The following is a 25,456-nucleotide window of genomic DNA, read 5'->3' as shown; positions in this document are numbered from 1 at the left end:
TCTATATATACATTCCACTGCCCAATATGCCGAATATTTATATTTCAGAGTCAGTTTGCTGGGATGGTTAAGGCAGAGTCTTAAATGTGTATTATAGGCCCCTGAACTCTTTGCTAGAGCCCACAATGGTTCAACAATGACAAGTACTGCTGGAACCAAAATTCTGCTGGACCAGCTCTACAGACACCTGCTCCCTGCTGCCACCGTAGTTACATTTTTAATCCCACTTTTTCATGTATAACTTAATACATATTATGAGTATCAAACAGCAATATAGAAAAGGCTCATCGATGCATTTTGAGCTTGGGGGCAACAGAATTAGACTGCATACAATAGCTTTCACATAAACAATGATCGTCCTCGACTTACAATGACAATAGAGACCAGTATTTATGTTGCTAAGTGAGAAATTTGTTATGTGAGTTTTGCCCCAGTTTTCAACTTTTCATTAGTTAAGTGAATCACTGCAGTTGTTAAATAACAAACATTGTCGTTAAGTGAACCTGGCTTCCCCATAGACTTTGCTTGTCAGAAGGTTGCAAAAAATGATCACATGACTCTGGGACACTGCGACCATCATAAATATGAGCCAGTTGTCAAGCATCTGAATGTAAATCACATGACCATGAGGATGCTGCAACGGTCATAAATGTGAGAAATGGTCATACATCACTTTTTTCAGTGCTGTTGTAACTTTAAATGGTCACTAAATGAACTGTTGTTGTAAATCAAGGACTACCTGTTCTACATTATTTACTATAAAGAGTTCATTGGGTTCTTTCATGGATAAATGCAGACTGTCGCTCCTACTATTTTTTTTCTGAACAAAATTTAACTGATAACCATATTCCTTACCCTTCTTTACCAAATTCTCCAGATTTTAATGCTTCACCCAGCGGTTCTTTCCCAAGTTTGGTCAAATTCATCTTTGTCTCGAGGGTCATCAAAAAAGATCCATTGTACAGTATTTCCAAGTCAATCCAAAGTCCTAGGATTGTTGTTACATATAAACAACATCATGTTACATATAAACAATATCATGTTACATATAAACAACAAGAAGTACTTTTCAACAAGTAAGATTTTTCAGGAGAAAAATTTGTCACAGGCTGCAAATTACACAGGTGCCTTCAGATGGTTTCCACCTCTTTTTTAGAAGTCAAGGCTATTATTATAAACGTAAACAGCAATTTGATCGGTAAAGGCAAGCATGAAGTGAAGGCTTCATTACAGAAGTCAGCAGATTTAGAAATGTTAGCACTCTAATCGGTATGGTAATAGTGTTCGTATTCTGCTGTGTGGATCTTGCAATTAGATTGTTTCCAAATCCTAAAAGTTTCTAGAAAATAAGCGGGTGAGTCTTTCTCAAAAGGAGACTTGCTACGGAACACTCACTTTCACTTTTTTCATTTTAAGAAAACCTGATGACCAGTTTTTATCCTGTGGTACACAACTGTTCAAATTGTAAAATTCATAGATTGCTAGCTTGTGACAGTGGAGCCTCCAAAGTAATACAGGCGAAAGGATGTTTTGTTGTATTCAGACAATAGCAAAATAGAATGTGAGCTCAGTTAACACATACATGCAAATCTTACACTGTTTCATGCTGTCGGATGTTTGCATCTCAGTGTGGATAAGAGGCAAATCTATTCAGAAGAATAGTAGTGGACTAATTTCTACACTGCACACTGCAGTAGCACTACTTATATGTAGGATCTTTGCATAAAAATAGGCTAAGTCTAATGTCCCGTCTCCCCCTCTGATCAAATTTTCCTCTTTGTGCTGCAAAGGAATATAGGTAATCCTCAATTTACAACCACAACTGAACCTGGCATTTTGATCTTAAATCATTGCGGTCATGAAACGAGGCACCCATACAAACGTTTCACTCAATCTCTACAATCCTGGCGCCTCCAGTTATAGCTGTTAAGCGATCCTATGGATCATTAAACAGAGTATAGGATGCCTGAGGGAGGGAGGGAGGGTCTGCAAGGCCTTGGCTAGCTACAAGATATAGTAGCGTTGACAAAGCCACTGTAAGCGAGGAGGACTTGAACCTTCTCTCTGCCCCTCCAGGCCTGACAAGCTTTCAGTCTGCTGCCCCACCCTTTTACACTCAGGAGATAAATTGTTCCCCTTATCTTTGGGGTTTTCTGCAGATGCTGACAGGTGCAACCAGCTGCTGCAAGATGCAGCCTTACAACAGAGGCTGCCTCACACCATTCTGCATGTGGCTGCTGTGGCCTAGCGGGATATGGGAGAGGCTAAAGGCCTCCATGACAGAGCAGCTTTGTGTGTATTGGTGGAGAGAGATAGACAGGTGTGGGGAGTTACAGTGCCCCTGCAGTTAGTCATAAGGAGGGGTGGAGCGCCCAAATTTTTATTATGTGACTGCAGAGGTGCTGCAAAAACCGTAACTTCAAATATAGGTTATACATCCATTTTTTTCAGCACTGTTATTATTTTGAATGGTCACTGAACAAATGGTCGTAAACTGAGGACTAGCTTTATGATTGGAGATATGATGATTTCATCAGAGTCAACAGGGCTACAATTTTTGGACTGTTTAAATTTACTTTGGTGGCAGTTAAAGTTGCCAAGGATGGGCAGTTAAAATTGTAAGAAGTTTAAAAATAAAAACTCTAAGAATTACTATTTTTACACCAAATTTAAGCAGCATGAAACGCTCTTGCTATAAATGCCCATCCTTGGTCTTTAAAATTGTATTCAACGGTTAGTTCTAAAAGTATCCAAATATTGCCTTCCAGTTTTCTCCAAAAATGCCCCAAATATGACCCCGTCTTAAGGGGCAATTAAAAAGCCTGTAAGAAGGAAGATGAAAGCTGCCCACACTGTGTGTGAAAATGTTTCAGCCTTGCAATTTGGATCTCGTCATCTGCCCTGAATTCCATAGAGGAGCATCCATCTATCTGAGGCAGATTAGTAATAACCTTGAGTGCAACTGTTTGTAATTGTACTGTTCTGATCTGTATGTAATATCCTGCAATTATAAAGGGAAAAGCTTTAGAGAGCATCTGTGAGGCAGAGAGATAAAACAACCATATCACAGACTCAAAACATTGTTCTTATTTCGCTAAAGAAGACAGGAAATGAAAAGGATCAGCATCTCAGAGCAGCTGCACCATGTTATTTACAATCAGTTGTGAGGAAGCTTGTCCCTTTATAGCAAACCAAACCCGTGAGGAAGAGATCACTTTGGAATGTGATATCCGCAGTCAAACGTATCTAGTAGGGATGTGCAAAATGTACCCCTTAATTCTCATGTCACAATATTGACTATAAAAAAAGCCTTACTATGTAGAACATTTCTAATATTCTTGTTTTACAGAATAACAGATATGGATGCATGAACAGGTTCAGAGGGAAGCCACTGGCATAATGCTTAAGGTGTTTGTCTAGGTTCAAATGTACCTTACAGTCTCTCGGCTCTACTCAATTGGTCAATTCACACACCTTCTCCACCAAGCCTATATTCTAGGGTGATTATTGAGAGGTAAAATGAAAAGAAATCCTCAAGTAAGCTCCCACAAAAACCATGGGATATAATAAACTGGGGCAGATGTACTTAAACTCAGATGTGTATGCCCCCAAGTATCTCAAACATTTACCTCAACATCACAGTAAAGTATGTTAGTATGACATATAGCGCAGCACCATTTTTCCTCCTTCTTCTAAGTCCACATTTTCCCCTTACACTTAGCTGCTTATAATATACGCACAAAAGTATTCCTAAATTGAACATGCTGCAGTTTCACAATTAGGATTGCTTTTCAACTCTAAAGAGCTAAGTAGTAAGTGGCTTCTTTTCTTTCATTTAAATGCACCTCTAATGGAGACAATAAGCTATTTAATGATATCACGCAATATTATATTGGTTGCCTCTGAAATCTTTGTCAAAGCTTCAGTTTCTTTGGATGAGTAACTCCTGAGAAATGGACGTATTTTCCACTCACTGGAAAAGTACTCAAATCTTTAAAGGATGAAACGGAACGAGGCGGAAAGTAATAATACCCATTCAAGAGTTCTAACCAGTACATTTATCTTTCAGCACCAAAGATCTGGAATTTGCTTTCATGCCTTATTTTACAATGCCATGTCTTGGTAACAATCTAGTCAAAGAATAGCCACCAATTGCTCTATAAGGGCTGGAACATTCCTATTGCAGTAAATTGAATGAACTAATTCTCAAAATATATCACACTGTTGTTTCACAATGAAAAAATTGTGTTGCTTTTTTTTTAAAAAAAAATCACTATCTTGCAATAAGGGCAGATTGAATTCTATTTCTATGATAGGATGAAAACAAAAAAAAGAGTCATTCAAACTACAGTTCTGTTCTTCTGAGTTCATTAATTTGTACTCAGATGCTGTTTTGACAATTTAATATGACATTTATATAAAGCAACAAAAATGAATAGAACCTATTTTATTAAACTCCTACAAAATAGACCCACCGATCAAGAACCAACAAATACATTTTTCCTGTTATTTCAGTTGGTGAAATTCAATTGCTTTCATTTATGCAATCAGTGAGTCAGCAAGCTCCACATACCAATTCTTTTTAATAATGTAATGAAATTAAACAAAAATAATAATTCAAGGAAATCAGGGATGATATAAATTTTTCTTTCATGACAAATCCAAATTTTCCAATATCAGGCAACAAGAAGCAGTTATACTTTAGCTGAATGTTTTATGTTGTGTTACTAATTTAAAAAAAAAATAATATGCCTTTTTTTAACTAGGTTGTTTTTTGTTGTTTGGGCTTTTAAATTTTTTTGTAAACCACCCAGAGTCTTCTAAAATAGGCAGTCATAATGTAGTAAATTAAATTATTAAACCACAGATGGTTAGGAAAGATGTCCCCATTTCTGTGCAAAATATAAATAATGTATATAAAAAGTAATTATGAGGAAAATTAAAAGATGAGCCAAAATTTGAAAACTTCCTTTCAAAAATTCATTTAAAATGATAGAAGGAAATAGTAGTATCTACCCTTCCCTGTCAGATAATTCCACATTTTTAATGGACATATCTAGATAGTAACAGAAGAGAATGTATTGTACATAGCTCAGGGACGCACTGTGGAGTCCTTGGTGTTCTCTGAGCTTAGTGGTTTATTTGCAGATGTTTCATTACCCAACTAGGTAACATCATTAGTGTATAATTATCTTAAGTGTGGGGTTTGCTCTCTGTTGATGTTCAGTAGTTTGCCGTGCCACTTTTAATTGGGTGTGGTTTTGTAATACCCCTAATCAAGGAAGGAAGTAAACCCTAGCAAGGAAAAAAAAACTAGCTGGGTAATGAAACAACCAACCAAACTCAGAGAGCACCAAGAACTCCACTTCTAGGTAGTTAAACAAATAGAAAACATGATTTGCTTGTGGAAGGGAAAAAAAAACCCTAAGTAAACTGAAGCTCTACACAAGGGCTGTCAAACTCACGGCCTGCATCACGCACTGGCCACGCCCACACCCGATTTAGTGAAGGGAGAAAAAGTCATGATACACCAAGTGATGCTGCTATGACACCACAAGTTTGACACCCCTGCTCTACGCAATGATGTAATCAATTCAAATAGCATTTACATACACCACTGCTCCCCCATTTATTTATTTACTAAAGAGATTTCTAGCCCAACCCAATCCCAAAAGGAGGGGCAAACACTGAAAATAAAGCTGCAACAATGTTAAAATAAAAGCTACTCAGCTGTAGCTTGTAAGAATTAGGGTTTGGGCTATATGGGGGGGTGGGGGGGGGGATTATAAAGTGGGGGCTGTTACCAAAAAAGCCTTATTCATGCTATTTGAGCAAAGCACTGCCTGAGATAACACAATACCCCACTGTGTGTAGACCTAAAGATATAACCTGAGCACTCTGAACTGGGCTCAGGAGCCTATTGCTAACCAGTGCAGCCCGTTTAAACTGATGTTCCCCTATGCTGTATCATATCCTCCCAGCTGCGTAGGTGCAGCTTGGATGTTGCCTCCAGAGACAGTTCCATGCAGAAAAAAAAAGTTATAGAGCGGTCAAAAAGAGACATTGTTAGGATTAGAGAACATTCATTGAGTGCATATTATGATTAGGTAACAGCATGATAGTTTTCTATTATTAATGCATCCTACAACATTAAAATTCAACACAATACCTTTATAATCAATGGTAGGCTTATAGGCTTGAAGGATTTTTGGCAGTGCAATTCCCATGTCCAATTCCGTTAGTGTTAATTCATTCATGAAGTATGGCAACTAGAAGGAGGAAAAAAAAGTGGAATAAAACAGTGCTTTCTCTCTTTTCCCAACATTCATGGTGTTTGAATGATTGACAATACCTGGGATGGCCCAACACTTCCAGGGTCATGTTAAGATCCCGGGAGGCCCCTGAAAACAATAATCTGGTTTATTGAAGTATTACCTGGACCTTTATCAATAAATCACAATAAGTATATGCAAGTGGTAGCAATGCTTTAAGTCTATTTCATTTTGATGTATGAACTTTTTGTTCTTATTATTCTATTTTTTGAAACTTAAAACATTTTCATAGACCCCTTTCACCCTGCAAAGTTTTGTAGGCCATAGGAGTTATACCTACAGGTAGTCCTCAACTTATGATCACAACTGACCCTGGAATTTTGGTTATAAGTTGAGTCACCATGTGAACGGATTTGATTTTACAAGTGTTTTTACAATGGTTGTTAAGTGAGTTGTTAAGCAAATCAAGTCATAAGTTTGAATCCAGCTTACCTAGTAGAATAAGGGTTTCTTTGCCAGAAAACTGCAAAAATCATTGCAAAATGTGATCATATGGCAGTGGGGTGGTGCAACTGGTTGTAAATGTGAATTGATTGCTAAGGGCCTGAAATGTGACTAAGTGACACATTAGGGGTAGTATGGAAGTGGTAATTTTGAGATAAATATCTTTTTTCGGGGGGGGGGGGGGGGGGGGGGGGGGGGGGGGGGGGGGGGGGGGGGGGGGGGGGGGTTAAGTGGGGGGGGGGGGGGGGGGGGGGGGGTGTGGGGGGGGGGGGGGGTGGTGTTTTGGGGTGGGGGTGGGGGTGTGGGTTTTTTTGGGGGTTTTTTTTTTTGTTTTTTTTTTTTTTTTTTTGTTTTTTGGTGTTGGGGTGGGGGGGGGGGGGGGGGGGGGGGGGGGGGGGGGGGGGGGGGGGGGGGGGGGGGGGGGGGGGGGGGGGGGGGGGGGGGGGGGGGGGGGGGGGGGGGGGGGGGGGGGGGGGGGGGGGGGTGGTTGTGGGGGGGGGGGGGGGGGGGGGTGTGTTGTTTGGTTGGGGGTTTTTTTTGGGGGTCTTTTTTTTTTTTTTTTTTTGTTTTTTTTTTACTACACCAAACTGGCTCTTTTGTCCCAAATGAGAGCAGTGCAGGTTTTCTGTTCCTTCTACCAACACGTGATTTTCGCTGCTTTCTACTGTTTTTAATTTCTTGAGAGGAGATATGTTATTTTGCCTACTCCAATATTGTTCTACATGTTCCACAGAATACCTTTGGGTTCTGCCAGCTGCAGCTACTTGCTACCAACAAGCACATGCAGCACATATGAATCTGGACATATCAAAGCTGGAGTGAAATTAATAAGAGCTTTCCTTTCTAACCCAAGTGTCAGAAAGACCATAAATCTGTTTCTAAAAATAGCCTGGCTGACAGACAGTCCCAATGTGACATGAAAAGCTCCTTCCGCTTCACCCTGCATATCTTCTCCACTCCATCAATCTGTCAGTTGGTCTATTTCTCAGCACAAATCTACCGGTCTTCTAAATCACCAGTAGCACTGTGTTCAGAAATATCCTGAGTGACAGATTACCAGCGTGGAGCATCCCTGTGCCAATGATAAGTCACCAGGGAAACCTGAAAAGTGGCTAAATCATCTGCATCAAGCACTCACTCAGATACCAAAGCCCATTACTACTCCATTTTAAGGAAAGCAATCAGTCCTGCCAGCTAGTGATTGCAGACGGGGAAGGGGAGCAAACTCAGGAATATCACTAATTGCTTTCCTTCAATTGTCTTTCCTGTACAAGTAGTCCTGAAGTTACAACCCCAGTTGGGACCAGAATTTCGGGGCAGTTTACAAAGACAGCATATTGCCCCCAACAATCTGATTCCTCATTTTACTGATCTCAGTGCTGTGTTCAGAAACATCTTGAGTGACAGATTACCAGCATGGAGCTTCAGAAGGACGAAAGGCTTCAGCTGGTCAGGATTGAACTCCTGGCAGTGAGCAGAGTCAGTCTGCAACACTACATTCTATCTAACCACTGTGCCACCACAGCTTCTGTTAAGTAAGTCATACCCAATCTTATGCCCTTTTTTTTAAAGGGAATTGCTGCAGTTATTAAGCAAATTTGGCTTTCCCCATTGATTTTGATGGTTGGAGACTGACTGGGAACATTGCAAATGGCAAGCACATGACTTCATGTGTACAACCATTACAAATATATGCTGGTTGGCAAGCAGCGTGGGATTTTGATCATGTGAATGTTGGGATTCTGTAACAGTCGTAAATGTGAGGACCAGTTTTTTTTTTCCAGTGCTATACAACAGCGGTCACCAACTGGTGGTTTGCAGAATTTTTTTTTTGCATTTTTTATATTGCACAAAATCAGGGATCCTCAAACTATGGCCCTTGGGCCAGACACATGCAATGAACATTTGTGTTGTTGCAGAGACTCTCCCCTTTCAGGGTCTTTTTGTGCACATTGGAGGGGGGCAGAAATTCTGACTTTGGAGTCTGCTTTGGCCTCCTAGTGCGGGGCTTTGGGTGAAGGATGGAGGGAAGTGCCATTGGTGGCGAAGAGCCGGAGGGCCTCAATCCAGTGGGACTGCATCATGGCCTGGAACTGGCTGACCATTTCAGCTCGCTGAGCCTCCAAGCGCTGGCACCTGGCCTTTCACTCCCTCAGGCCTTTCCCCTGCTTGGAAAGCCTTGCTCCTAGTCCTCAGCGAGGTGCTTCTGCTGAGCCTCCTTTTCGGTCAGATCCAATTTGAACTGAGCCAGCTGTTTTGGCAACTCTTTCTCATGGTGGCTGCTTAGCTCCAACAACTGCTTCCTGTTGGGGCTCTAAGGAGCCCGGGCAGAGAAGCAAGGAGTGACTGAGAGGGGAGGGGTGAGTAGAGGCAGGCGAGGCATCCCTCAATGTGAGTGACATCGAGTTGGCCATGCCCACCCAGTCACATAACCACCTAACCATGCCCACCCAGCCGATCATTAGGCAGATTGTATTAGTGGTCCGCGGGATTTAAAATTATGAATTTAGTGATCCTTGAGGTCCAAAAGGTTGGTGACCTCTGCTATAGAAATTTTGAATGGTGGCTAAATGAATGGATGTAAGTCAAGGACTACCTGTAGTGAAGCCATTAGGTTAGGACTTGCAAGTTCTGTTACTGAGGCAAACTGGAGCTCAGCCGTGAGGGCAGCACACACTTTGCTGATGTTTCAAGCACTGGAGGTGTGCACATTAATATTGTGGTGAGCAGCAGCCCAAAGTCAAATAAGAAACCCAGAACTGGTCTGCAAAGAAAGTAAGAGAAATCTCTTTCTCACTCTCCTAAAGGAATGGCATTTAAATCACTATCAGAACCTGTGATGAATACATGAAAGGCACAAGACATGGACTAAAGGCCCATCTGTTTTCTGTTTCAACAAAAAACATCTAGAAGATACTTATTTCTATTAAAATCAAACAAAAAGGGAAGTGAGGCAATATACTTTTACGTGTATTCTAAATATAAAGGGTTACATCAAACTTGTGAATGACAATAGACCTGTGATGGACCTGTATGACCAAAGTAAGAAAAAAAGGTTCCTGCTTGATTTAAACTAGAAGGATATACATTATTGATTCTCCCAAATAAAGATGATGATGATGATGATGATGATGATGTGTGTGTGTGTGTGTGTGTGTGCGCGCGCATGAGGCATCCATTTAAAAATCTTCAACAATGTGGTGGATTACCAGCCAAAGGGGAAGGTGCCCCTCTAGAGAGAATAAAGAGATATTCCAGTTTAGAGTTTGTTCAGGCGAGAATAGTCTGAGGTAAAACCTTTAGGTCTATATCTGCTATTTCCCAAGGGAGACAGGCAGTCTGGAGAAATTCTTGTAATACAGATAATCAACAATAAAATATCTAGTTGGTCCTATTCATAAATGGCTCCAATTGCTTGTGCCTGACAAACAGCGTCTCATAATCCCAAATGTGTCAATAAATCCAAAATGAGTTGCCTGTCCCTGCACTAAGAAAAAAATTAAGGATCTGTCAAAAGGTCTTGTGGTAGAGAGAGGGAAGGGAGAGTACATTTTACTAGATTAATGTATGACTTTGTAATTATTAAACTAGTTGGCAAAATGTTCATCTTAAAAATCTTTCTTACCCTGATGTTGTCTTAGTGCATTTGGAGGGCGTCAGACTGTGGAAGGTTGTTCTTAAGAAATGTAGGGATGTCTGTTCTGATTTAGCTGGGGGGAATTCTACTTCTTGTCACTATTGTTTTTCTCCTCACTATTCTGGCACCACTTTCCTAGCTCTTCTGGTGCTCAACTTTAAATCACTATAGTAGCAACACTGAGTATAGCAACAAGATCATTACCAAGATGACATGAATAAGAGAGAGGGTGTGTCAATAATTAATTCAATCGACCTAGTGAACTCCACGCAGATTTCCAATATCAGAACACTGTTATTTCAATGGACATTTGAACAAAATGTTCCTAGCCTTTAGTAGACAGAACAATAAAAGCTTTGGCTGAGCTTGTAAGGCAAGCTTTTGTGTCCAAAATTGTAGGCTTTAATTCACAGATGCATCAACAAGTACCCATATTGGCTGCAGTTGCTTTTTTAAAAGACGCCAAATAGCTATCTCTACTGAAATTTTCTAATGGGAAATTTGTTTTCATGCTAATATGCAATCATTCCTGCAGAACAGCATTAGGAAAACTGATCACTTATGCTGCCAGCTAATTTGGAAGTTAGTCTGCTTGTTTCATTTGTGCAATCAAGACACGTAGAGGAATTAACTGAATGGGACACAGCTGAATCGCAGCACCACCTTGGGTTATACATTTTCATTTAAAACTCATTTAGGGGAACAGAGAAACAAAAACAGTGCTTGGATCATTTATTATTCAAAAGTCTGCAGACTGGGGACACAAATAGCACCTATCAGAATGTTTGCTTGGCTCTCTGATAATTCTGACAATCCTGAAGATTAATGCTTGGTATGGATAAATATTTCACATATGAAAATCCTGAACGAACAACCAATTCTTGAATTATCATGTGATACTTAGAGCTCTCTAAAATAGATGAATATCATCATTGGAATAGACTAGACATCCTAAAACTGTGGCTGGATTGAGAGAAAACAACAGCTGGAGGATGCTGAAAATCATATATAGGGTCCATCACAGCAAAGAGATGATTTGAAATCATTTTTTTCTTGTGGAAAAGAAACAATTACTTTCCAAACTGTACATTTTGCTAAAGAGGAATTATACTGGCTATTACTAAGAAACTTTGCAAAATGGATCATTTTGAAAACTGTAAATCATCTTCATAAATTATCTTCCTATCTAAGTGAAAGGTCAGTACATCAAATAGGTTTATTCTGCTGAACTAGACCTGTACATCTGTGAGAATCAGACCATGCAACCTCTCCTCCTAGTTTCTCTACTGCTAGAGACAGACTGATGGACCTGACTGAAGCCAACACAGAAACATTAAGCTGTGCACAACAGGTAAATAGTTGCTGGAAGAATTATTGTTAATAATCTAAAAAAGAGGACTAAACTATGTTCATGTTATTAAATAAAACTTATGTTGGGGGTTCTTAAAGGGGGAAAAGTATCAGATCTCCTGGGAGACCATCTCTATGAAGGTTCATTTAGTACTTTTGAGTCAAGGCCTATTGATTCAATAGGGAGCAGGTCTATTGCATTAGATCTAAGATCTGCAAGGGTTACCATCTTTTCTCTCAAAATGTTTCCGTTCTTGACATTCTGTTTTCTTTTCCCTCCCAAACCTTTTATTACATATCTTTTAGGATGTCTGTCTAAGACAAGGACTACTATTACTAATTTTTGTAACCTGTTCTAGGAGTTTACTTCAGCTTACAAGTGGAATTAAAAATGGTTCAAACAAAAATAAAATGGTGTTCCCTCAGGAATTAGAAAGACAAAAGTATAAAACCTCTAGAAGCATTTAATCTTCCAAAAGTGTCCAGAAACCACTAACAGTTATGATAAACATGTCAAGCAATATTATGGTTCAAGAAAAAACAGACTGGTATAGTCCCTATACAGCAGGGGTCTCCAACCTTGGCAAGAATTCTGGGAGTTGAAGTCCATAAGTCTTAAAGTTGCCAAGGTTGGAGACCCCTGTTGTACGGGTTGCTTGATAGCATCCTGCACTGCCACCAGACTGAAGCTCTGTAAGAGTTTCCTTCAACAATGAAGGGGCGACATGATAGCAGTCTTCCAATATTTGAGGGGCTGCCACAGAGAGGAGGGGGTCAAGCTATCTTCTAAAGCACCTGTAGGCCAGACAAAGAATAATGGATGGAAACTGAACAAGGAGAGATTTAACCTGGAAACAAGGAGAAACTTTCTGACAGTGAGAACAATCAACCAATGGAACAGCTTGCCCTCGGAAGTTGTGGGAGCGCCATCAGTTGAGACTTTCAAGAAGAGATTGGACTTCCATTTGTCAGAAATGGTATAAGGTCTCCCGCTTGGGCAGGCGGTTGGACTAGACGACCTACAAGGTCCCTTCCAACTCTGATTATCTGTTATCTGTTATCAATGGGCTACCTAAACAGATGGTAGATACTTAAGAAAATATTCCTACCTTTATTTTGCTGAGCTTCATCTGTATTTTCTTTGACACCAAGTTAGACCAATATTTCTCTCCCAAGAAATCCCAAAAGATTCTTCCCAGCAGAGCATTGACCCAGGCTTCCTGTTCCTCATCTTCACTATGGGAGGAGGTTAGCAACTGGTGAGAGAGAAAAAACCGTTCACTTTTAGTAAGTCACACAATGCTACTAGTGAATATATAAAGTGAAGTTAATTTTAACATGTTTATTGAAATAATTTTTTTTTGTTCTTAACAGCAAGTTAAAAATATTTCACATGAATGAGTCTAATATATTGTCCAAGGCTGATGCTTCATTATGTAAATCACCAGTGTAGGAGGAATAAGACTGGAAACTAAACGGGCTGAAGAACTGGGGTCCCAGAAACAGAAGCCAAGCAGAGCCCTGCCTCAATTCAGCTCATGAAGACTTTGAAACTGATCTAAAATCAATCATCCAGTCTCTTCTGCTGCCTTTGGCAGTCAGAGATGAGTAGCATCAGCTGTGTTTCATTAAAAGCTGGCATTCTTTCCCCACATAAACATTTATATGCAACAGCAATCAGAAGTTGGAAAAATGTTTTGATCTTATGCACTTTTGTGTCTGGTTTCGAAGCTTCTTCCACAGGACATTCCTTTGACAGGATCTGAGAATGTTTTCTGCTTTGCGCAATGATTACAGTAGCTTTTAGTAAGGAACCTTGTGCCTCCTTAGTCTCGGGTCAGACTGGGAGTGAGTCTTTTCTCAGTGATTCCACTGTGCTTCTGTTAATGTTGAATTGAAGCTTTTAACAGACTTCCTAAAACTTTTGGGTAACAGCAATATGCCCACATGTGGGACTGAGGGGACATTTTTCCAAAATGCCTGTAGTTAACAAATAGCAGAAGACCATGGCCAGCCACCTGAAAGTTAGGGGGAAGATCTATGCATTCCCCATTATCTCTTACTTCCCAGTTGCTGATAAAGGGAAGGGCAGTTTCCAACTGCACCTTATCAACAAAAATACAACTCAAGATGCCTGGGTAGCCTTGGGTCTTACTAATGGGACTACTAAATTTGGAACATGGCATGGGGCTATGGTTATTATCAAAGGGCAACATTGGTGGTAGCAAACCTTAAAACATAGGTCAAAATGACTGAAGAAATCCAAAATGGGTGTCTTATTAAAATAGCAAAATTACAGCAATCATTGGGCTCCCAACTAGCAGAAGCTAGCACAGATGCAGATCGGAGAAAATCTTCAGGTTTGCAAAGAATGGAAAGGGCGTAAACACAGTTCAGTCTCCTCATAGGAATACTTTACAATGGTATATAATTTACAAAGAAATTCGATGGGGTTGCCCAAGGCTGTCCCCTTATCTGATAAGAACATTTTGTATTGCTATGCCACTTAGCTTAACAATAACACAAATGCCATAATAATTGACATTTTTGTTATTTTAAACAGATGACCCTCATTACATCTCAGGGGGAGCATAAAGGTATTCCCTATCTAAATCTTTGAGGAAGTTGCCATTGTAAAGGTATATAATTGTAAATCAAAGCCATTCATCACTTAGGAAGGACATATGCCTGAGGCGGTTAGTTTGAAATGAACAGAAAAAAGCTTCAACAGTTAAATCAATTTGACTGACCTGCATCCAACAAAGAGAGGGGAGAGAAAAAATGCAGAGATCCACTAATACAAGTTATTGAACTAATACAAATTTATGCATTGACGTATTTATGCAGATTGAAGTATAAAGAATAGACCTCTCAATGTTGTCTCAGATAGCAAATAGGGCCTGTTGTGGTTATTGTTTGGGGAAGTTGCTCGTGCCAGAGTCTTGTTTGTGAGAGATTGAATATGTGGGTCTCTGGATGTTAATTTAAATTTAAGTGCAACTATGAATCAGAAGCAGGTGCAATTCTTGCTGATTATGTGATTCTATTACTTTAAAAGAAAACCTGAGCATTATATTCTCAGAATCAGAGCTGGATTATGCACAGCAGCCTGAATAAGTCAGCTTGTGTTTCAGACCTAGAAAAGGTGACTATCAATTCACAATGTAGGCAAAACATCCCTAAGATACCTTAGGGACTGCTATAACAATAAAGGAAAGGGTAGTTGAATGTTAGTAGGAAGGCAAGATAATATCTATGTGCTGCCTTGACACCAGTCTCTCTGCCAACCTTGATAACATGGCTAACATGCTGTTAATAAGTACCAGATTAGTTAACAGAAAAGTGTTTGCACCCACAATGTCTTCCAAGAAATATATCAATTTTGCTTATTTAACTGGTTGATAGAGGGACTTGCATTAATCTTTTATGCACACCCTGGTTTTTAAGTTTGTGTATCAACTGGAGCTTCCAGGTAGGGGAAAAGGGTGTTTTTTAATCTCTAATGAAGTTATTCATCTGCTCAGGTATCCTGGTCTGCATTTCCATTTTGCTGGGAAAATGAGACAGGATTGAGATTGAGCTGGTGTACCCTCTGCCTCACTGCTCAAGAGCTTATCTTACTCAGTGTGGGAAATATACAAGTGCCAATAGGGGACATTATGCACAAACAAGAAGAGAAAAGGATTGTAAATAAGTCACATTTCATATACAGTATTCAAGACAGTCCCAAGAAAAACAGAAGAGACTGTATGGGGTGTGCAAAGAGTGATCTTCATAAAATTAAGTTTGGATGGGGTAAATCTAATACCTGCAGGAATTTAAAAGTAAACATTTCCACAAAAGATTATTCTACCCTCTGCTTGAGCATATTCAGCAAAAGGGAACTGCAGTTTTTCTGGGTAATTAGTTACACTGTCAAGCTGCTCTTATTGACAGAACAAGACTTCCCAATATAATAGCTGCCTTCCTGTAATTGAAATCCATTATGCCACCTCCTACACTCTGGAATGAGAAAGAACAGGTCTTTATTATCATGTACTGATCTGATTATACCAGACCTTTATTTTGTACAACTTAAGACAGTGTATGTAATGCTTCCTCCTATTAGCCTCACAACAACTATCTACTGAGTTGCGTTATGCTGAGTGTGTGTAACTGGCCCAAAGTCACCCAGCTGGTTTTCATGCCTAAGTGAGTGCTAGAACTCCCAGACTCCCACATACTAATCCAGCTTTTTAAACGTTACACAAACTGGCACAAACCATTACACAAATCTTTTGAGCGACATCTTTCAGCTATTTGAAAATTGTAATCATATTTCCCCTTTTCCAAACCCATCTGCTTTCTCAAGGCTAGGTCTTAGAAGCTTTCTTCGTAATTTCTAAATCCCTAGAAATTGTGATTTCTAGGAATATAGATTGTGATTTTCACTGTTCTGCTCTGAATCTGTTTCAGTTTTTCTAATCGTTTTTAAAATGTGGGGCCCAGAAACTGGACATAATACTTAAGTACCGTGGCAAAAAAACTGAAATGATTTCTTCCTGTGAATTTAGAACATATTTCTGTTAATCAGCCTAAAAATAACTTGTGTTTTAAATAAATACTTGAGTACACATCTTTTTATAATAACTTAAGTCCCAATTGTTATTATTCTGTTTCTATTAAAAAGAACAGTTTGTGCAATATTTTAAATTTTGCTCTCTAACATCAAAGTAGTTTTATTGATGGGTAGTCCTAGAAGTGTAAGAACTAAACGAAATATCTACTGTTGCAGAGATCTTTTAAGCTGCATCAAAATAATGTTGAATGTGGAGAAAGTGAGCATACCATAGAAACGCTATTAGCTCCACACTTCTTTGGGAACAAAAAACAACCCCTGTTCCACTTGAGCTTGGCAGACACTACAAGGTAAATCATCAAGAATATATAAAGAATATACTTCACCTTTTTCACAGCTGTGGGGCTGCTGTCAGCACTGTGAACAGGACTAACCATAGGGCTTGGATGTTCCGGTGGAATGCACCTTGCCATGTAGACATTATAGTCTAAAAGTATTTTCTGTCTAATGTTGGGACCCGGGTCCTTCAGCTTTGGTTGAGGAAGGACTTCTTCTACACTTCCTTTACTGCTGCTGCGGCTGTGTGTAAGAATCCCAGGCTGGCTATTGGATCGACTGTGTCCTGGCAAGGAGCCTGAATACAATAAGAAGGAAAAACAAAGGGTAAAGCATCAATACATAATCAGCTATGGAACATAAGAATGAAACAGAATGAAAAACAGAAGTTTATGATGCCAATACTCAAGCAAATTACAAGGTTGTCAATATGACAAGGCAGTAAACATACACGATTTAATCTATTCATTATGGAAGTAGACACATTACTATTCCATACCAATCTATTCAAGATTATACTGTATGATGGTTTTGACTTTAATGTAAACCACAGGAAATATCACTTTGTAGCCTTCAGTTGTTGAATTCCCAAAACCACAGCCAACATGGACAATAGTGAAGTATGCTGGGTATTGTACTGTAGTTTAATAACATCTGGAAAACCACAGGTACTCCCCTGCCCTCTGCCATTCTATGGCAAATGGTAAATAAACTATCTGGTCACACATCTTTTTCAGTATCATATATATATATAAAGACAACAATCCTTAATTTAAAACAGGTTTTGGCAATGTTTACAAGAAACTGTCTGAAAATAAATCATAATAAATATAACAGAGAATTTTAGAGGAAAGATGGCAGCCGAGGATGTAAAATTCTGCACTAAATCTGATATACTGAACAATTCTAGATTAGAAAAGAACCTGAATGTAAGCAAAGCTAAAAATCAAAGAATCATGAATGTCAGCAAATAAAAACACAAACATACTCACACCCACTAGCCTCAATTTAAATGTTTAACAAGACTGAGTAGATGGAATCACTTTCAATTATCATTCCCACCTCTGTGAAAGGTTTTTCATAAAATGGATTAAGAGGAAACATTTCTCAATACACTTCAGCTTTTCAGAAGCTTGCCATAAGCTTGGCCAAGCGTTTATATATAAACAGTGCAAATATTTTGCATACAGATAACTTGAAGGTTGATTTGGAATAAAAACAAATACTGTGTAAATTGTGTTTGAACAATCTGCATTGTGTTTAATGACATACATTTCAGTTGTTTTAAAAAGAATAAAAACTGAGATATGACTACCCTAAACATCCTCTGTAATTATTCTCATTCTCATTCTCATTCTCTCTCTCTCTCTCTCTCTCTCTCACACACACACACACACACACACACACACTTAAAGACTTGAGAACTTTGGCAGGAAGACTAAAATGTATGTGTATTATTTCTAGAAATATATTGGAGTCTAATATCATTTTAAATTATTGTTCTGCAAGAAAAAAGATCAAAGACAGATTAATTCCATGTTTACTTAAATCAACCACTTATATGAGGCAGGACATTAGAATGTAGTTTTGTTAAAATTTAATGCCTTTAGAAGAAGTTAAATTGTGGTTAGCATTTCTTGATGAACTCACTGAATAACAGAGTTTTTTCTTAATCATACAATAGCAATAACACTTAAGACTTGTATAGCACCCTATAGCTCTTTATAGTACTCTCTGAATAGTTTACAAATGTCAGCATATTGCCCCAAAAATATGGGCCCTCATTTTACTGACCTCAGAAAGATGAGTCAACCTTGAGCCCCCTCAGGATCGAACTCCAGACTGTGGACAGAGTTAGCCAGCAATCCTGATTCTTAACCACTGTGCTACCAGGGCTCCAGATTAATCTCAATTAATCCTTAATAAGCTGATATTTTGACCTTATTACACAAAGTCTCAATAGAATAAGCAAACAGGTACCTACCTGGCTTGTTTCCCCAAATGAAAATAGGCTTTTTTTCTTCAGATTTTAATTTGTGGGCGGCAAGGAATCTCCTAAACCATTCCTCTTTCTCTCGACCTGTTCTTGCAAATAAATAAAGCACTTGGTTCTTCTGGGTACCAGACTTTGCTCCATCCTGAGAGGGCTTCCAAATTTCTTCACTGCTTAGGTTTTCTTTTTCTATAGAGATTTTTTCTTCTGAGATTTCTTTATCAGCCTGGACTTTGGCCATGAAATTGTCTTGTCTCCCAAGCTCAATGCAGATTGGGTACTTTTTATTCCAGACTCGTTTTCGAGCCAAACTTTTGGGGACCAAATAAATCTGCAAACCAAGTTGTGAGAGAATTTCACATTTCATCTCATTAGAGTAGAGAATACAGAATACTAATGCATTGCCATAATCAAAGAAACAATCAAGTCAAAACAACGTTGGCAAAGCTGCCTGCCCAATATTCAGGAATGATAAAATATAAAATATGGATTAGGATGGAACTGTAATTCTGGAACAAATAATATTTGGGCTTCTTTTGTCTTTTCTTTGACAAGTTGGAAACACTTGGTGTGGGGCAGATCTCTATTAGCACTATACGTCCTTTCCAGCAAAAATCTGGAAAACAAGGCTTAAGGATTATGGTGATCTGAAGAGCAGCCATAGCATGTTTATGGGAATGTGTGCGCATATGCACCAAATAATTGCTACCTGAAATTTCATCAGCAGTCATGAAGCATGCAATGTTTCAAATCAACTGAACTATCCAATGTTTATTTTAAACCATTTTATTCTGGTTATACAAACAATTTAAAGATCATTGCAGACAGGGCCACAGAGGATTTCAGATGTTAGTAGAAACTTCACTCATTCTTTGATGGGATTAGCATGGTAAAATGACAACCTGTCAAACCTAGATAATATCAGAAGACATGGCATTGGCATTAAAAACAGTACCAGTAACTCTGGGAATTAGACAAAAGGGTTTTTGTCTAATGAGTGTTGCTCAATAGGATGATTTCCTCCTATCCACCATTCCTCCCTTCCCCTCCCCTTTAGTGTGAAGAGACAGGGATACCAGTTAGCAAGAAGATATTATTCTGAGAATTCCTAGCTATAGGACAAATGATTTCTCCAAGGATCACAGATCTTATAAGTTAGCAGCTGCCTGCTTTATCTGAACTGCAATAATTCAAATGAAAACAATGTAGAACAGAAGTCCAAACATTGCCAGACAGAAATTATTAATTCTGAACTCACCTTACTATCTGTAAGATCATAAATTTTCTGGCTAATGTAGGTAACTTCTGGCTTGGTTTCATTGTAAAGAGCTCTTCTGGAAATATTTTTATTAGGTTTTGAAAGTCTCAGGATGCTTCCTTCGAGTCTCACAAAAATAGAGTGAGTCAACGTAGCGTGATAGGTTTCTGGATCATAACTGTAGATTTCATTCATCCAGCCCTACAGAAATTAAAGAAATAAAGAGATTTTCCATTTTAAGACAAAATTAATAAGAGGTTGATTGCTGACATCTTGAATCATTTTAGTCAGTCGAGTTGAGTTTGAGTTAAGATTGTAACTTTCACATTTTCTACATAGTAAAAGATTTAGAGGACATTTGATTAGTGAAGGCTGACCTAAATGAATTCCCAACAAAAATGAAGTGAATTTTACCTTTGGAAAAATATACTGCACATATAATGCGTGTGTCACAACAAGAGTAGGTGGTACCTGTATTTCACAGCAGATTGAATGCACTTCTCAATAGCTGTACTGGGAAGGAAGATACCTCAAGTACAAAGGATACCTGGCACTCCAAATTCTCAAGAACTGTATTTCTTACTCATATTGTTTTCACCTCCCCTGTATATGTACGTCATATCCCTGTCCTTAACATGCTACCCAAACACCTCTGACATGTAATTCTAATATATCCATTTTCGCTCACGTTAGAGATAAGCAGTGCTACATAAGTCTGATGCTACAATGCAACCTCCTAATCTTCTGAATGACTGCTGTACATGAGGTCATCCACTAATCCCATGATACCATTCAAAGAGCTGCAGCTGAACTCTTTGGCTTTGGAATATGCTAGTTAAGAGCAAGAATAAGAGTGGGGTTCTTAGAAAAGCAAACTACTCTTACTTTAAGATGATACCAAATGCTGCCTGGTGATAAGGAATAAGGGCTGGCCAATTTCATATTAGTAACCATGTTTGGTTACCTAAACGGTCCTTTTCAGGGCCACAAACAATAAAAATGTTAACAAAACACTATCATCGGCCTTAGTGATTGCAACATGTATGCCATTGGGTATGCATCAGTTAATCTGTTTTCATAATCATTGTAAGCATGCATTGTAAGCATGGAAGAAAGTTCACAATCCCCATCCAAACAGCACCAAATTGCAAAAAGCTTATGCTTTTCACTTAAAAACTACCAGTATTTATTTAAATACAACAATATTTGCATAGCAGTTAGCATAAAATATAATAAAATGCCCTATCCAAAAAATGTCATAAACTGTAAATCGTAAAGCGTGCAGGACTTTTTCACACAGCTGTATCATCTTGTTATATTAAGAGAACTCATTTGCCGGCAGCACATACAGATATAGATACAGATACAGATAATCAGAGTTGGAAGGGACCTTGTAGGTCATCTAGTCCAAGAGGGAGACCCTACATCATTTCTGACAAATGGCAGTCCAATCTCTTCTTGAAAGGGCTTATCTGATGCTAATTTGGTGGCCATTTTCCAAAAGCTGCTATGGCGTATTATCCAGTTTTATAGGTTGCCAAAATATTTCCCAATTCTGATTCTAAAATAATTATTCGTTCTAATTTAATTTTAAAATAAGAACTTTCAGAAATAACTGTTTACAGGTAATCCTTGACTTACGACCAGTCATTTAATGACTGTTCCTTGGAAAGTGTGCTGTACAGTCTGTAAATTTGAGGAATCCCTATAGTTATATAGAATACCATTACAAACCTCCAAAATAAATAAAATTTGAAGAGCAAAAACAAACCAATCTGACTCAACAAAGTAAAGACAGCCTTGTTTCCTGTGCTTCTGGTGCTATGCAAAGACAGGCAACCCATATTGCTGACTTTTTTTTGCTGAGCAAACTTTTATACTTTTATAATTTGTACCTCTTTTTTTCCTACATCATTCCCCCCTTAGACGCACCTATTAGCTTCTTTATTTCTTGGCAAACTTTTCTTCAAAGATGAGTGGTAGAAATTACTATGTTTTAAAAGAAATCACTTACCGTATATACTCGAGTATAAGTCGACCCGAATATAAGCCGAGGCACCTAATTTTACACAAAAAAACTGGGAAAACTTATTGACTCGAGTATAAGCCGAGGGTGGGAAATGCAGCAGCTACTGGTAAATTTCAAAAATAAAAATAATTAATTTGGGAAACGATCTCACTATCATGAAAGGTTTAATTGATTCACTAACCCAAAAGAAGAAGATGATGACGACAGCGGGAGGCAGGAGTCACTCTCTTCCCCTCCCTCGGAGGCCCCTGAGTCAGGAGTCGCTACCGCCGGTGCAGCGCCTCGGGAAGGGAAAGGCAAAGCGCTTTTGCCTTTCCCTTCCCGGCTGGGGCTGTTGGGAGTTGCTGCCGCCGGTGCGGCCCCAGTCCCGCGTCGCCTGGGAAGGGAAAGGCAAAGCGCTTTTGCCTTTCCCTTCCCACCTGGGGCTGTTGGGAGTTGCTGCCGCCGGTGCGGCCCCAGTCCCGCGTCGCCTCGGGAAGGGAAAGGCAAAGCGCTTTTTGCCTTTCCCTTCCCGGCTGGGGCTGTTGGGAGTTGCTGCCGCCGGTGCGGCCCCAGTCCCGCGTCGCCTCGGGAAGGGAAAGGCAAAGCGCTTTTTGCCTTTCCCTTCCCACCTGGGGCTGTTGGGAGTTGCTGCCGCCGGTGCGGACCCAGTCCCGTCGCCTCAGGGAAGAGAAAGGCCACGCTTGCTTCCTTCCGGCTGGGGCTGTGAGTTGCTGCGCCGGTGCGGCCCCAGTCCCGCATCGCTCGGGAAGGGAAAGGCCACGGCTTGGAAGGCCGCCGCTGAGCGCGCAGCGCTGTGCTAGCATCAGATCGGGCGCGCGGACGGTTCCGACCGAGCCCCGAGCGTCGTCTTTGGCGCCCGCCCAGCGCCGCGGAGCTCCCTGTACCGGGAGAAGGGGAAGACCCCCGGGCGGGGCAGGGAGAGGAGCTTCTCCCGCCCGCCCCTCTTTCCGCGCCCACCGGTGTCCCCGCAGGATGACCCCGCCCGCAGTCGCCGCCACTTGAAAGAGACTACTGGGTTCTCCGAAGAGGGGTGGGGGCTGTTTTTGGCTCTGAATGTTATCACAACTTCACGTGGATTCTGTCCTCCTTCAGGGCGGTCTGAATCAACCCACCAGGCCAGAGTTGTAATTTGTTGCCTGGCTTCCTGCAATCACAACTACCCCACTACTCCAGGGTCAGATGGAGCAGAGACCTCATCAGGCTGGCCTCTCTCCCCCCTTCTCAAGAGCCTGGAAGCTCTTCATGTCCATGTGCAGCCTGGAAGAATGAATGACTTCCAAAGCTCTGGGCTCCATCAGGCCCCTGTCAGGCGCAAGTCCCAAATGGGGGTCAGGGTGTCCCTTCTCGGGAGGGGCGTGAGATTGTACAAGAAGCAGGAAAGAATCCCAGAACAGCTCCTGCGTAGTCACGTGTTCCCTTTTCCCCACTCTGGTGCTCCTCTCAGGTTTGCTAAAAACAAACCACCCGGGTGACCCTCCTGCCTTCTGGAGGGCACAGGTGCCGGCAGAGTCCAGAGGGGAGCGCGGCGACCGTCCGGCTGGCAGGTGGGACTGCGAGCATTTGGGGGGACTTGGCTGCCTCAGGACCCGCATCCCCTGCTCTCCTTGAGGGAAGCGCGTCTTTCGCTCTGTGGCAGAGGAACCAGCCGGCAAGGCAACCAGGGGCGCCTCAGGCGTATCAGTGAGAGGGACGAATTCACGGCTCGGAAGGCCGGACCGGAGCCCCTCCCCCAGCCCCTCCGGGCAGAGGGGCCGGCCTCCCGGGACCAGCCGCTCCAGCGGAGAGAATTGCTGAGCCGAAGGTGCCCTGCGAAGCCTCGTTCACCAGCCCAGCCGGAAAGAGCAGCCGCTGCTACGGGAACAGTTTACTGCCATCGCCCTCAAAAAGGGGGCAACCGGACAGGGAATCTGAGGGCAGCGCTCGTGCGTGCCGGAGGCGACAAGCCCCGCTCGGTGGACGTGTTTGCCCAGAGACCCCGGACGAAGCAGTGGCAAAGCTCCGCTGACATCCGCGGGCAGACAGGCGAACGCGGGACCTTCTCCTCCAAGGGCGCCCGGCGCCTTTCTACCCACCCCCGCCCGTCTCTTTCAAGCGGCGGCAACTGCGGGCGGGGGTCGCCCTGCGGGGACACCGGTGGGGCGGAAAGAGGGGCGGGCGGGAGAAGCTCCTCTCCCTGCCCTGCCCCGGGGGGGGTCTTCCCCTTCTCCCGGTACAGGGAGCTCCGCGGCGCTGGGCGGGCGCCAAAGACGACGCTCGGGGCTCGGTCGGAACCGTCCGGCGCGCCCGATCCAATGCTAGCACAGTGGCTGCGCGCAGCTTCGCTCCAGCGGCAGCCTTCCAAGCCGTGGTCTTTCCCTTCCCGAGGCGACGCGGGACTGGGGCCGCACCGGCGGCAGCAACTCCCAACAGCCCCAGCCGGGAAGGGAAAGGCAAAAGGCGCTTTGCCTTTCCCTTCCCGAGGCGACGCGGGACTGGGGCCGCACCAGCGGCAGCAACTCCCAACAGCCCCAGCCGGGAAGGGAAAGGAGTGGAGCCAAGCCCACGGGACGATGCCAATACAGGAAACCATCTTCCCCAGAAGTTTGGACAGCAGCAACAGGGGGACAATTTGATGTTGCTGGATCTGGGTGATGATCTCTGCAAGGCTCTTTCCACGAGCTGGGGACAGGAAAACCTGGCACGACATGATATCGATGACTGCTCCCAAGTGTTGCAATTTGGTTGTAGGAGAGAGCTGGCTCTTTTTGGTGTTGATGGAAAATCCGTAGCTCTGGAGACATGACAGGGTAATTTGCAGATCCCAATGGGCCGCAAGGATGGAAGAGGAAAGAATCAAAATGTCATCCAAGTAGCATTGGATCCTCACTGGAATAGAACGCAGAGATACCACCAATGCTACCAGAACCTTTGTGAAGACCCTTGGAGCCGATGAGAGGCCGAAGGGAAGTGCTCGATACTGGTAATGGGTATTCTGATAACAGAAACAGAGAAACTGGTGATGATGAGGCCAAATTGGGAGGTGGAGGTAAGCCTCAGTAAGATCAATGGAAGAGAGGAGGTCGCCCTCCCGAACGCTCTCTAAAATAGAATGCAGAGTCTGCATTTTAAATCGCCTGTATTTTACAAATTGGTTGAGAAATTTTAGATCAAGGATGGCTTGCCACCCCCACTGAGGCTTTGGGAACGATGAAAAGGCGAGAGTAAAGCCCACGTCCACATTGAGACGGGGGAACTGGTTGAATAGCCCTGATTTCAAGATGGTGCTGAATGGCCTGATTCATGAGGGCTTGCCTGGAAATGTCCCGAGACACAGGACAGATCAAAAAAAATTTTGGGGGGTGGGGTTAGGAAGTCCAATTGTAACCCTGACCTAATAGTGCTGAGCACCCAGGCATCCGTCATTGACTCCTCCCATTTGGAGGCAAAGAAGGCTAGGCGACCTCCGATGGGTGGGGAGAACGAGGGATTACTTAGAACGACGGAAAGAATGACCCCCTCCCCCCCGAAAGGGCCATT

At 41.7% G+C, this 25,456-nt stretch overlaps 1 protein-coding gene and 1 long non-coding RNA gene across 4 annotated transcripts in view; one reads left to right on the top strand and one right to left on the bottom strand.

Moving 5' to 3' along the window:
• TEX2 (testis expressed 2) overlaps window positions 1–25,456 on the bottom strand; it is a 104,316-nt gene that overhangs the window by 14,665 nt on the left and 64,195 nt on the right. For all 3 annotated transcript variants that reach the window (XM_026678749.2, XM_026678747.2, XM_087956112.1), the window contains exons 3-8: window positions 19,909–20,109; window positions 18,642–18,981; window positions 16,708–16,955; window positions 12,873–13,019; window positions 6,170–6,269; window positions 856–988 (exon numbers count right to left, since the gene is read on the bottom strand). In XM_026678749.2, the coding sequence (XP_026534534.2) occupies window positions 856–988; window positions 6,170–6,269; window positions 12,873–13,019; window positions 16,708–16,955; window positions 18,642–18,981; window positions 19,909–20,109 (1,169 nt within the window). The remainder of the gene's footprint in view (window positions 1–855; window positions 989–6,169; window positions 6,270–12,872; window positions 13,020–16,707; window positions 16,956–18,641; window positions 18,982–19,908; window positions 20,110–25,456) is intronic.
• Window positions 1–25,456, top strand: part of LOC148132232 (uncharacterized) — a 77,686-nt gene that overhangs the window by 10,980 nt on the left and 41,250 nt on the right. The window lies entirely within an intron of this gene.

Source organism: Notechis scutatus, chromosome 2 (assembly GCF_049901735.1).
Source record: "Notechis scutatus isolate UNSWTSFEM ecotype Mainland chromosome 2, rNotScu1.2, whole genome shotgun sequence".
NCBI lineage: Eukaryota > Metazoa > Chordata > Lepidosauria > Squamata > Elapidae > Notechis > Notechis scutatus.
Note: the sequence above shows the minus strand (reverse complement) of the source record. Positions and strands in the feature narration are given on the sequence as shown.